Here is a 14,609-nt window from a genome sequence, read left to right as displayed (position 1 = left end):
ATATAAAAGAAATTCCCTTTTTTCATATGCAGGATATATTCAAAAAAGAAGTTTGGACATTGTTTAAAACATCCATAAAAACAGAATACATTGGTTTTCACATCTTTTTCAAGTTCAGTTCATGAAAAATGGGAGCAAAAAAAAAAAAAACCATGGATAGGTATGAAGGGTGCGGCCGACATGAAGCCATGCATCGCAGGTTCACAACCAGACAGTGATATGGGTAGTCGAGAACATCAGGCTCAGATTTCAAATAAAAATAAAAGCACACAGCACTGCCAACAGTGCACTTTCTTGTTGAACAACTGAAGTTTCATGATGAGGGATATCAAAAGTAAGCAAGCAAGCTATTGCTGTGGGAGGGGGAACTATGATGATTAATGATGAGCCAAGTGTGGAGCAATCATTTCCTCAAGTCTTTGATATGTGGATTCCACTTTGTGAATGAAACGTGCACCCGAGAAGCAATAACTGCAGGATATGCGTCAGCATACCCTAATGTCGAAACATCGAGATCGGAACATTGCAGTTCTTAGTGATTAATTGCTTTGATCTCATCATTTGTAAGCGAATGTTTCCAAAAACCTGTTGTTATCTCAAAGGACCCGAAAGGATTACACAAGTGGCTACCTGATTCGACTGAAGGCTATGGCGTTTTAATAATTGACAGCTTTACCTTACTAACCTCCAGAACATCACCTCCACATTGGTCTACCTGAGCTGTGTCCTGAGGCACATGAAGGAGGAGTGTTAGATCACACGCTAGGAGGGCAGGAGCAATAATTAAGGTGTTTAAGTTGGGTGGGAGTGCTGTCATGCTCTTACACATCAAACAAAGGTGATGTTAGGATTCTCCAAATATTTTCAGCATTAAGAGGGGGTGCAACAAATCTATTGTCTCCAAAAAAGCCCTTTTACATTTGACCAGCAATGATTGAATCAAATAAATGCTGGAAGAACTAGGGCAACACAGTTTTCTGACAACCCCGGTCTCGCACCGTCCCTCACGAACCAGCCAAAATCGTAGACTGTCCGAATTGGCTCCTGTCCGGCAGCTTATATCTCAAGTCGATGGCTTTCCTTGTTATCTGTCCAGCGCAAGTTTCTCACAGTGATACCGCGTATTAGCAGGATAAGGACGTACCTGATACGGTATAATGACAATCAGGAAGATTAGGAGACACATTTGCTGTGGATGTGGCTGCTTTTCATCACAAAATCCAATCACAGCACGTTCCCACACAAAACTGCGACGTCAGCACCATTTGTGTTTGTGGCAGACATTCACGTGGGTTGTTTTGCTTTGTGACGTTGCAACGGCAATAAAAGAGATGACACGGTCGGCAAAGTATGTGATTTCTGTGTTTGCGGTTAGCTTTCCTAGTAAATGAAAAGGGACGGCATCTGAGCACGACACCTGTTTTCTGCAGACTGCGGGTGGAGAATAATAGAGCAGCTCGAAGCTCAGCCACTGTGTCAGGTCAGATAGGTGCCATTCATCAATGCACATAATATCATGAAGCAGAACCAAGATGAGCTATTCTACTGTGGTTTGTTTGTATTCCGTTGCTGTGAGCTCTTTTCACAAGGGAAAAGGTGTGACCTTCTCATGTCTCAACATGTCACACGTGATCCTTCGCTATACGAGTGCTAACATATCGCTAACATGAACTACCACTCCCGACCCCGTCGGGTCCTGTTTTGCCTTTGGAGGGGTGACCTTTCCCGCTGCCCACCACAGGCACCTCGTTACTAGCATACCCCTTTGCTCTCGTGCCGACCTGCGGGTGCTCACCCGCTCTATAATTAGGATTCACTGTAAGCCCCTTCCCTGGCCTATCCCCTGTCACTCCTTTGCTAATGGCACCAATTTGTATTCGCTGTCAGCTCTGATGAGCTCTCATGCGAAACGACGGCCTTATCACGAGGCTTCTGGCTACCATCACCTAAGCTTCACTCTTGCCTGCCAAGCCCTGAATGCTGATGGACAGGCAAAAATGGCAGAAGGACGATGGGGGCAGGAGGATCTGGTGTCTCAATTATCAAGTCTATTCTAAAAGCACTAAATAAACAAAATAGCATCCTTGCTCATCGCTCTCCGGGCATGACCAATTCATGCACACTTACCGCACTGCAAATATTCGTGTAACAATTGGGTTAAGCGTAAATCAAACAGCCATGACGTGGTCGTCATTTGTGTGGTGAGTTCAAACGGGTTTGCACGTGTCACGGATGCCAGATCATGCTGCGCAAAAGTGCGTTAATTAAACCGCACTTAACTGACAACGCTAACATCTTTAGTAATTGTTAGACTGTGGTTTGCAGATTCAGAATCTCAGTGGCCAAGTTCAAGCATAATAAAAGTCAAAATTTCACTTTGATTGTGACCAAACCTGTCTCGGTATCCCTGGCCAGCAGCAATCACATCATTCAAAACTAGACATATGTGGATATGGAATGTAGACAATTTGCAGGGAAGGAGACACCCACCCTCCTCCCAAAGAGAGTCTGCATAAGCACGGTTGTGTTTTAACTTGTGTTTTTACTAACTGCCTGCAGCTCAGTATACAATGTCCTTGTCCCAAAACACGCCAATTCCTCAGCATGTCATCATGTTACACTCAACATGTGTTCTGTGTTCCCATCCAACAATTGATTGCTTGATTATGCGCAGTATAATCCTATGCAGTCTTTTCTTGACTGATCTAAAGAGTTGTATTCACCAGCATGAGCCGGCTTCCACAAATGCTGGTCAGCCCGAGCCACGAGACCTGGTGAGATCACAGGTCATTGGGAAGCACTGGCAATGCTTTCTGTTCTGGTTTAATCCAGGATTAGCTCAGGGTCAGTGTTATCTCTCCTCAGCCTGAGTAGAATCAGGAAACAGGGATTGCCTGAGGTGAAGTGGCATTACAGGATAGCAAATGTGTTTCACACAGCTGACCGACACGGACAAAATCTCAATGAACACGATGTTGTTCATTGAGAATTCTGAGAAAGGCAGAGATAACAATTCCAAGTCCTTGCGCTCCAGCTCAGCAAAGATACAGTTTGCACAATACATTAGTTTTAATACAAATACTGAGACAAGAAATAGCCTGTAGTAGTTAGTTCTGCAAGTGAGCAGAGAAATTCTGATAAGACCCCAAGACTAAATATTGAGCCCTGTCCGAATGAGCAATATTACCTTTCCTCCTTATCTTGGCAGGTCGCAGACTCATGTCAAAAAATAATCCCCACATTCTGGACACACTCGAGGGAGAGACACACTCCACATCTCTGCCCAATGTCTTGGAAACAGACACAGATATGAATTTAGGACAGTTTTGCTGTAATGAAGATGGAAAGCCCTCTCTCCCGGTGTGGAATGTTGCACCGATGAATATGTCGAGAAATCAGTCACTGGGGGAATGTTGGAACTTTAAAAGCTGCATTTGTCGGATGGGATGGCCAATTCTAGACGCTGGAACGCTATTCTTGTCCAACTTTAAGTCAATGCTTGAAGATTTGTGTGCCCCAGACTGGAAAGACAACAAACAAGCAAAACCTGTTCATTCAGCTTGACCTATATTTGTATCTTAATTGTCCAAATATACACAATCTATTTCTTAACACTGCAATCAAATAATGAATTACAAAAACACAACGCTTCCCTTTTTTGCTAGAGCTACACATTTGAGCTAAAAAGAAATCTGTGGGGGGTGACGAAACGTCTTAACGGGACAATGACTGCCTCAGGTGCATCCTGACAAGTCAGTGGAAGATTTACGAGTAGAAAAACACAGGACGCAGCAGCCTTTGGACGTGGCACCCACTGCCATGCCCCGTAGCCATGAATGCCTTATTTGTTGAAGCTGTATGGGCGTCACAACGTGGGAGTCCCGTTGTTCCAGCCCCTTCGTGACAAGGATGGGAAAGCTGGACTGATCGTGACAGAAGTCATTGTGGATCTCATCCAAGTTTCTTCCTACAACAATCCTCCTGTGTAGTTTCTCACTCTGTTAGAATGTGTAACCCAGCATCTTCTGATGGTCCTACAGTGTATAAATGCCCTCTTTAAACACGTTGGTTGTCATCAGAATGAAAAGCTTAATCCTGCTACACTGGCATACCAGTCCAAAGCAAAACAAATGAAGCCCACAAAGCCTTTTGTCCGCTCAGGGGTAGACAGTGAAGTTTGCATGCGGCCGGACCTTCCCAGACAGGAAGTGGGATTACAAGACAAATCCGGAATTTCAAAGTATATGTCAGCACAGCCACTAGATTTGGCCTCATCACTTTCCATCTCTATTCATCTGAAAGAAATGTGATTATCCTTCTCCAAACAGCTTTGTGTTTCTGGCTGCTACCGTCTCGCTGGAACACTCAACCAAGGGAAGTCCCAACAGGGCTCTATCCCCCAAAGGGTCATGGCATTAACCTTCTTGTATATACACCGCCTGTGCTGAGGTCCTTCATTCTAACATGCACAGTGATGGTAGAAGCTTGCTGTTGCTAAATCACGGTTGTTTTTAAAGGCATTCTAAGACTCTCAGCTCTTATCCGGTTTCTGAGGCAGAACAAGATAATTGGTTCTTGAAAGAAGTAAATGATTAATCTAGTGGGAGGGGCTGTCTCCACTTGACCAAAGGCATTTAATAGCTCTTTTATGCTGGATTTGCAGGTCCAAGAGCCCGATTTGGATTAAATGTGTGTTTCCAGTTATTTACTAACATGTGTTTTCAGACAGCAAGTGCAGGCAAGCCTATTGTACAAATGGAAGGTGGTTCAAGGGAGATAATGGATAAGAGGAGGTGAAGGTGCAAAGTGGATGGTGGGATGACGGGTCAGTGAGTTTGCCAAGCCGATTTAGTCATCCCAGTTTGTCGCTGTTAATCTCTGGGCAACTAACAGGCTGACAGAATCAGCCTGATAACTGCGGGAGATGGAAAGAGGAAGAATAAGATCAAGTGAGTGAGAAAGAGATTTTATGTAAAGCGTGCTTGTTTGTGTTTGCACTCTTCAGGGCGAGGGCGTGCATTCTTGAAGCTAACCCCTGTTTTTCACACGTTAAGGTTGTAAACTTAAATCAGGCATAGATGTTCCTAATTTGTCCTTTCAGAGTTGTTTGTTTTATTTTATAGATGAACACAGCACGTCTCAGTCAAAAGCTAAAGAGACACAACGAGCCTCTTTCATCAGCTTTGCACTGCTGCTCTGCTTCCCACAGAACTAATCAAAGTAACCTTGAGTCGCAAGTTGAAATAGCAACTGTCCATCACCGACTGCCGGGAGGCTTGACGCATTCACTTAAGGGCTCCACTTTCAAGCTTGATCAATATCAGAGAAAATGTAGTAAGAAAGTAACACACCAGGAGGTATTAATGGAACATGTGAAGCCCCAGAGAGGACGCAGCCTTGAAAATAAGTCAGCAGAAGACTGGGAGGAGGAATTTGTCTCTACACAACAGCAAATCACACAATAATGTTTGGTAAATAGGAATTGTAAAAAGAATGAGTTATGCCGTTGTGGGCGTGGACACAAGTAAGCTGCTCCTCTCACCACACATGCAGCGAGTATTTCCCATCACCATTGTTCTTCGTCATTAAACAAGAAGAACACTGCTGGAAAAATGTCACTTGTGCCTGAGGTGACAACCACATATGGGAACAAACTTGGACAGTTTGACAGCTGAGGAAAAGCACCGAAGTATGACAAAAATCAATATTTTAATGACCAGTCAGTCTCTCCACACTTTGGATTGAAAACAGAGACACAACTGTCAGACTTAATATTTGATTGACAAGCAGCATATGCCACTTTCTGACCTCTGTATGAGCGACTCCAACAGGGGATAATGAGCTAAAATCTGAGTTTTTTTTTTCTTTAAGTTGATTTTCGAGAGAGCAGACAACCATTAAAACGAGAGAAACCAAAGATCGGGGCAAGAAAAACAAAAGATTGACGCTAACGTTCACAAATGAAATATTTTGGCTTCATCTCAGCTTTCTTAAAAAAATAATTGCATTGGATTTGAATCCAAGCACGGTGACTCTCTTGACTTTCCCTTCAAACCTGGAGGCAGAAGACAACTGTAAACAAAAGCTCTTTCCCAGTAATTAATAATGTTTCTCTAAAACGTTTTAATTGCCATCAAGTGAGACGAGTCAAAACAGAAATTGAGGTAAACCAGCTCGATTATCTTGATAAAGTGGAGTAATCAACAAGGACATATTGAAAATATTTGAGGTCCTAAAACAGACGAGATAATTATCCAAACACATGATTATCTTTGTAATCATTATTTTTCTGCATAATAATTTCACATCAAGGTTAAAGTTATAAACTTGGAAGACAACAATTTGAAAGGATTAAAAATCAGATGCATTCAAAACAGGGTTCACGTTATAAATACAGAACTGCGGGAGGCCTAATTGTCTCTCTTTATGGGGGGGGGGGGGGGCCTCGGTGGTGGGAGCTTAGCTCCCATTGGCTCCCACATAACTCGAATCCCCATCCACAGTCATGACAGCTCTATTCATAGATGGTTGAGACTTGCCCTCTGATGAAAGTGAATTTCCTCAAGACGTCAAGAGGCCATCGCCAAGCCGCCAGTTCATGTTGCTAAGAGAGATCGGGGATGTGTTCAACTCAAAGCGATGAGGAGGCAGAGGTTAGCGCTGGCCGGGAGTCAAAGGCTTGTTGCTGCATTGATACTAATCCTGCTGCCTGCTGTTATTTCGGAGCATGTCAGAACTCGATCTTCCCCGGGCTATGTCTTAACTATATGAAAGGATGTAAGGACTTTAAGCTTATCGGAATAGCTGTGCGTTACATATCGGGGGACCACCATGTGGGCTGTACAATTACTTTATGCTTATCTGAGTTTTCTTGGTGTCCAAATAGATCCTCGTTTGCCTCCACAGAATTACTACATCCCAATGAGAGAGTCACATTGCCCCAAACCATCATTTATCTCTCTGGGCTAATTCATTCCAATCAATTACTTTTTCTCAATGCCTCATGCACATTTAGAAAAACAGCAAGATCTCCTTCACTCCTGCTCATTTGCCCGTCTTCCTCGAGCTGGTTCCATCAGCTTTTTTTTTTCTTTCTTCTTGATGGCTTGTCTGCATTGAAAAACCATTGCTCCCCACAGGGTCCAGGCATGTGACAGAGGTGGAATCTTATTTCTGGTCCTGAAGGGTTTGGGAGGTAACTGCCTTAATTGCAGGTGTTAAAATAACACTTGTCACAATTTGGCTGACAGAGCATCAAACAGATCAGATCAAACAGACTGATCGCTATCAGTCATTTCAGATTTAAGGGGAGACTATGGATTGTCTCCTAGAACAGAAGAAAACAACTAGCAGTCCAACCTTGGCGTGCCTCGTTTCTCTGTAAACATTTCTCTGCCTCTGCCTCCCTCGGTCAAAGCAGTTCATCTTGGATTCCAGGCCGTTTGTCTTTCAGAGAGGAAATGCAAAGCAGGCTACTTGCAAACTCTGGGAAACACCACAGGACTTTCCTGGGGAGGGGGGGTATTATATATACCCACTGGAAGTCACATGGTCAACTGGCAATAAAGTATTCATTACCTTTCCATTCAATGGCTAAGTAGAAAAACAAGCAATTGGGAAGTCAAACATGGATTTAGTAGTCGTGGCCTCTCTCACTCAAACATTTACAAAAAAACTTCTCATAGCTGTGGAGCTTAAGCATCTTGCGCAAATCAAAAGGAGGTGTGACGAAACAAAATGAGCAACATTAGGGTATGACCAAATCGTTTTACTGACGCTACCTCTAGAACTCTTCATCCTCTGTCATTTAAACTGCTACTTCTATTTTCCCTTCTATGTAAAGACCTCATTTTTCACCTCTATTCTAACCTGTCGTCCTCTCACAGCGTGCTCTTTGAACGTGGACTGGAGAATCTATAAGATTCACGGAGGAGGTCCAGCGGGAGGCTCTGCGCCACATTCATTGACCGAAAAAAAAAATCTGATGCCAGTTTGATGGCCACCCCCAGGTCTCCCAGAGCGTGAATGAACTTCTTTGAAAAAGACCCAAACCTACACAAACGGGCCTGCAGCTTTAGGACCTTCATTGCATGTGGGTGAGGCCAAAAAAACAAGGGGAACTGCATGCCAGAGTTCCTCGGTTTCACTTTGTCACCAATCACAGGGAGGCACCGCCGGGGGAGAGAGTCAAAAAGGATGGGTCACTGACAAAAACAACCTTCCAGGGGGTCAGTGTGAGTCTCAATGGATGCTAACTAAAGTCCATCCTCACACATTAGAATTAACACCTACTCCAAAAACAGGCAGTAGGAAGGAATCGGGAGATCTCCAAATCAGCATTTCAAAACCACAGCACCACAAAGACATCAAAGTGCTTGCTTTGTATTGCGCTCGAGGGTTCTTACGCTGGTTTTTAACATCGAGACCAGCTTTCACAATCTTCACAAGTACCACTTATGAGCTACACGTAACAGAAATGACCATGTGACGAGATGCAGTCACCAAAATGTGAGGGTCGGGTATAGAGTCTCAAGAATTCGTTGGAACTAATCTGATTTTTCGGATTGTTCAAATTAAAAACTTCAGTTCCTGTTTTGGTGCCTCGTCCCTGGACATGAAGAATAAATGCGTCCAATGTGGCTAACTTTGTCGCTCGATATCCTTTTGATAGAGGTTGAACAAAGAAAGTTTTCTGTACATTCATAAAGACGTTTGCAAAGGTCTTGACAGAAATCATCTGCGGAGTTTGCCCTGCCAGCTTTTTTAATTTCAGGAAAGAACCCGGTTCTGTCCTGTGCGGGTTTAACATATGGAATCATTTAATGCCTTTGCTTGTCCGTCTGAAGTGTGCAGATAAACGTCCGTGTAAATGCATAAAAGGAGAAACTAAAGTGGCAGGGACAAAGTGATTCACCTCATCTTGTATTTTAAGGGAGGAGTGGTTTGAGTAAGGCAACAAATGTAACATGTCCTTGAAACACAAGCGTGACAGACAACACTGGGTCCTCAGTCTTTTGGACAATGAGTCTCGGTTTCACGGAGGCTGGCCACAGACAGAGCCTGAAACTCGACTCGGGATGCCGTACAGGTGGAACACTCTCAAAAGGCACCACAAAGCACAGCTGCCCTGCCAGGATTCGCAAACTGTCATTTTTCGGATCCAGTGTGAAAGGTTAAAGAGTCTTTACTGCTTCGGGAAACGGAGAATTGCACTGACACTATTCTGTCACTTTTGTCGAATTGTTGGGATAGGAACAGGCTCCTAAAGTAAATCAATGTTTTGGGAAATGTTGTATAGCATTGCTGCTGCCATTGACACATTTATTTTCGTTGAACACTCAGCATAGGAACACCACCAGAATGTGTCGTGTGTTGTCCATTTAAACATTTACTAGTTGAAATGACGAAGCAGCTGTAAATGGACACGCCCAAAGATGAACTGACAGTGAACTGCTGACAACAACTCATGACCGGTGCACTTCGAAACTAACTTTCTGTTCATATCTTCCTCCGCCAGTTTGTATTTCTAGGTATTCAAGATAAACATACAGTCGATCTCAGATTCACTTATTTGCCGATTTCTTCGTTCACAATTTTTTGGCTTCTTTGCAGAAATTATTTGCGGTCAGCCTCACCACGTACATACGTTCATAGCCAAAGAATTTGCTAGGAACTTGAAATAGGAGGTTGCTTTTGTCCATTTTGTGTAGAGAATGCAGATGAGCTGTATTTAGAATAACAAGTGATCACTGCCACCTGCAAAGCCATTGGTGAGCTTGTGTTTGTGGCAAAGGTGACCCACATTCTCTTGTCCCAGTGGATTTGGCCTTGATTTTATTCCAGATGGAGGAACGATAGTGAAGTAGCAGCATGCTTACCATACATTTCTAAAGTATACAGCAGACTGATTTACAGTGGATTGCTTCGCTTATTTAAAGGTAGACCCAAATCTTTTTGAGTATTCACTTAAACCTGCAGATTACCTTTGAGTACATCTCTGTGGACTTGCTGGCGACGGCAGTCTTGTCTCAACTAATCTTCAAAATGCCAACTGATCACCTGGGGCTAGATTTATTTCAGCGCTGCACCTCCTTCAGTGGAAACAGGTTCCTCATCTGACATTGATTCCACTTTTCCTGTCTAAACTGGCAGACTTGTTGCTAACGCTGCCCTTTCTATTCAGTTTACTAGCGTAAAACCCGTGATAAGCTTGGACAAAGTTCTACGTGTAAAGTTTCTCCCTCTGACTTTCACGTCTCATTGGAGATGATCCGTTTTCAAACAAGTGTTCTGGGAAGCGTTTCACATTTGTTTTACAACATTGTTGTCTGCATGCATTGACTGCACAACTGGAAAATAAAAGAATACAAAAATTAAAATAAAGATAAAAAAATAAATAAATAACTGCAAACAAATTTACAAGTTTCAGCAACTTCCCATAGCACTCAAGTCAAAACTACACATCATAATGCATCAGAAGAAGTGCAGCTATCTTGCCAAGGTGAGGACAACATGGGCCTCTCAAAAGCAATTAACGCAGCTCGAGTCACGATATTGAATGTAGGGGGTGCAGTCCTCTGAGAGAAGCAGCTTCAGTCGACGGTGAAATTCATATCGACTGGAGAGCCAAACAGGTAGGCAACGCAGTCCAGCCTCTTTTTTTTTCAAACCAAAATCAAAGCCTTGTGTCTGCCTCGGACTGCAAATGATCTCAGAAGAGTCCATTCAAGAATGTGCCAATTCAAAAGCATCCAACGAGGTCGTTTCACTATGAACTGGTTGCAATAAATCACAGAGTGAAAACAAGACACACAAATTGTCAAAAAAATCCAAGCTGACCAAAATAATATTTGAAATGTAAAATAAAAAAGGCTGGGCACTGGCTGTGCTCACTGATGTGTTAAATCCTTCTTGATTAAAGAAAGAAAACGACTTCCACAACGAACCGTGCCGGTCCACTTAATGAAGTCAACTTGTTGGAAGGAGCGCTGGGAAATGGAAAGCAAAGCAAACAGGGGCGCCACCGCCGCCGCTCGCTTCCTCGGCTTTTCTCTTGATGCTAATCAAAGACTTGATCTGCGAGCTGGACGGGCCTCAGGGATGTCGTTCTGCTCGAGTGATCCTGGCAATTTGCTCTTGTTAATATGCTCTCTAACTCGGACCCCGACAGAATGCATCGCACCTCATTTGAGGAGCCACTGACACACAAACAAAGACCATGAAATACAAATCGCCGGGCAATGATCACATCACGGTCAACAAGTTATTACACACACACCGTAGTATTGCCCGTAATTGGTTTGGCAAGTGTAACCAATGTGATTAAATATAGTCTGCGTGTTAATTACCTGAAATTACAACTAATGACTAAAAGAGGCTGAACAAAGAACAGCTGGGGGGAAAAAACATTCCTCCCAATTTAAAACCACATTTCTTAATAACAAAATACTGGAAGTATCAAGAATAATATACTACAGTACGTATTTTTCTTGTCTTTTCAAAATGAAACCGTTTGAGGAGCCCCCTCATCAAATCTCGCCCTGTTATACTGCTCGGCCAGTGGTGAGTCCGGCTTTCGTTACTGAGCCGGATCTTGTCGAGCGAGACTTTGCACATTCCAGCTGGTGTTTGGCCGGCTTCTTTTTCACACAGTGTGGAAAACAAGACAATGAAAGCAACTTGGTGGCGCATCACCAAATATAAACACCCTCTTCCCCCTCCCTCAACATCCTCACCAAGCAATCAAGGAAGTGATCATTATCAGAAGCCAATACAGTTATCTAACAGCAATCCGTGAACCCAGAAACACAATGCAGCTCTGCTTACCTTTCATACACGAGTGCATTGGCAACAATAACAGTCTGCAGCAGACGGAAAAATCAATATATACAATCAAAGATGATCAGGCCTTACCTTTGAAGGAGACGAAGACACGGGGCGCAGCCATTGGGTCGTTGCTCATTGGGTTCCCCAGAGTAAAGCTGCACAGCGCCACAAGGATGTGCACTGTCCACAGACTGTGCAGCTGCATGGCCGATCCACTTCCAGTAGCACACAATCGGTGATTTAACCCCCCCAAAAAATAAGAAAGAAAAACAATCTGCAGGAACAAAATTGAGTCCATCAGGGAAAAAAAACTGCACATTATAAATCTGCCAGATTCTTTCGCTGCTTTTGTTTATGAAGTGATGTGAAAAGTCAACTGAGCGGCTCCCAGGGGGCTCATCCCTGCAGGTTGTGGAAACGCAGCCCTGAACTTAAACTGGATCCCTCTCAAAGTCAATGAATGCCGATGGAACCGAGCCAAGCTTTTGGAGATTTGCTACCCATTTCCATTTGGTACATATTTAGTGTGTGTGTCTGTGTGGTTTCCATTGCCGCAACTAAAACCACATTCCTATCTGATAAGATATTGCCAAAGTAATAATTCAAATTATGGTTTTAACTTATGCCCGTTCTGGTGCTTCTTGGGGACGCTACAATGTGTGGATGGCTTAACTGAAAATAAATATTGCATACTGACATTACATTGGGTGTAGAATTTATTTTATTAGTTGGTTAATTAATGATGGGCATCAGAGAAATATTTTTTCTGCTATGATTTCTGGTGAATTTGAAAAATATTAATTCAGAAAAAAAAGCAAAGACAATCCTTCCAGACATCATGTTGCGTGCGCCAAGTGTCTGAACACGTTACCGTAATTGCGATGATGACTACACGCCAATCTTTCTGCCAGACGCACTTTACAGGTGGACCTGCCTGGTGTCTCCATATCAAAAGCAGGCAAAGACAAAACAGCTCCCAAATTGCTTTGCCAGAGTGGCTTTGTGAGCAAAAGCAGCTGTTTAAACCTCTGCTCTTTACAGACAATTTGTTAACCAGCCAGCTGTTTATTCTGAGACAGAAGCCAAGTCCTTCACACCAGCAAATGAAATCAAACAAGGCACTGCGAGCAAATGACAACGAGGAGAGTAGAAGGTCGACTCTATTCAGAGGAATCTATTTTTTGTGCAAAAAAAGGAAAAACTTCTACTCCTACTTAGTATTTTATATTCACTATAAGTATAATTTTGGCATTATCTGAAAAACAAAACCTTTTGGCCTCGTAAGCAATTATAAATGCATGCGGCAACATTATGAACAAATAAATCAATCATTTCAGTTACTGAGGAATATCTCTCTACATTCACATTAAAAAATTGATAGGATGAGAATGAAAACAATAAAGATGAGATGTTGCTAAAATGGGATCTAGACTCAGACGTGTGTGACACATTGGCAGTCTTGGCTACACATGGTCAACAGAACAGTAAACAGACCGCTGAGCTTTTAGTTCAACTGCAAAAAGCAACAGTGAAATATTATTTGGTTTAAATGTCATGCAAAAGGCAGAATATTTTTGAATCTACATTGCAGGTGTAGTCAAAATAGCATGCTGGCAGGAAAAACAAAACAATACCAAAATCACTTACCTGGCTCAATTAAACGCCAAACTTCAGAGGCATTCTGGATAGTAATTAAAGAAAAGAAAAAAAAATCCAATATCGATCACTTTTGCGTCCAAGTTGAGCTGAAAAAATCTTTAAATCCCGGTGCTGATTGTGAAAGCTCCTTGTTCAGAGGCAAGTGGTGTACCTGTGCGCGCGCGCGCGTGCGTGCGCTCACCGCTATATCAGCACGAGAATAAAAGAAAACATTCAAAAGGGAAAATGTTGACTTGAGCCTTGACAGTCGGTGCACGAAAGGCGTGCAGCCCAAGCAACATGTCTTGCAGCGTGAAACTAAGTCCCCGAGGTGGAAGAGGTCCAGCCAGACACGCAGCGTGGGTTCGTCGCTGGCTAAAAGTTGGCCGCTCCTGATATGACTGACTGACTGGCGAGAGGGAGGGAGGGAGGCACAAGAACAAGCAGAACCAGGCTGGGAGGGAGCAGGTGGATGCAGAGGGGGGCCGGACCAACACACCCACGGGGGCGGGAAACGCCGAGGCGAGCCGCCCGCCCCTTCGCCCAACCGGCCGCGGAGGATACTGTGCGCACTTTGGAGAACCATATTTCTTCATCCATCTACTCAATTGACTCATTTATCAAATAAATCTTCCCCAACTAAAGGAATTTAAATGCTATTTTTTAAAAAAGGTTATCACAGCATGACATTATTCTAAATCCATTTGACTGAATTAGAGCAGAGACAATGCCTCTTGAAGTTATCACAAATGTAAAGCCTTATCTGGGTTACTTGTTGGTAAGAAAAGGGCAAGGAATGTTATTCATTTAGATGCCAGCCTGAAAGTGATGATAAAATGTTTAATTTGTTCTTTTATTCATACAATGATTGAACACCCGGTCACGTAGATTGTCCTCTTTTTAATCACAAATCCTGTTCAGATTATATGCACCTAATTCTAGTTCAACCTGCTGCTTTAATATGCAGCTGATTCACCATCAAGCCCATTTGAGGTGGGCAAAAAAAGTTTGGCTGGTGTTCTGCTGTCACCTCAATCGGGTCAAAGGGAACTGTCCTGTTCATCTTTTCTTCCATATGGAGGCAGGATGTTGGCTCCCAAGTCCTCCATCTTCAAACTGACCCAGCATAGAAGAAGAATGTTTTT

The 14,609-nt window shown here is 43.2% G+C and overlaps 1 protein-coding gene across 2 annotated transcripts in view; it reads right to left on the bottom strand.

The window, feature by feature from the left end:
• The window catches only part of sema3fb (sema domain, immunoglobulin domain (Ig), short basic domain, secreted, (semaphorin) 3Fb), a 29,515-nt gene extending 15,639 nt beyond the window's left edge, over nucleotides 1-13,876 (bottom strand). For both annotated transcript variants that reach the window (XM_085923720.1, XM_085923721.1), the window contains exons 1-2: nucleotides 13,474-13,876; nucleotides 11,914-12,100 (exon numbers count right to left, since the gene is read on the bottom strand). In XM_085923720.1, coding sequence (XP_085779846.1) covers nucleotides 11,914-12,031 — 118 coding nt within the window. In that variant the 5' untranslated portion in view covers nucleotides 12,032-12,100; nucleotides 13,474-13,876. The remainder of the gene's footprint in view (nucleotides 1-11,913; nucleotides 12,101-13,473) is intronic.
• Nucleotides 13,877-14,609: the final 733 nt, after the last annotated feature.

The sequence above is a fragment of the Syngnathus leptorhynchus genome, chromosome 11 (genome assembly GCF_054491065.1).
Source record: "Syngnathus leptorhynchus isolate UIUO chromosome 11, UIUO_Slep, whole genome shotgun sequence".
In the NCBI taxonomy this organism is placed as follows: Eukaryota; Metazoa; Chordata; class Actinopteri; order Syngnathiformes; family Syngnathidae; genus Syngnathus; species Syngnathus leptorhynchus.
This window is presented reverse-complemented; position numbering and strand designations above follow the sequence as displayed.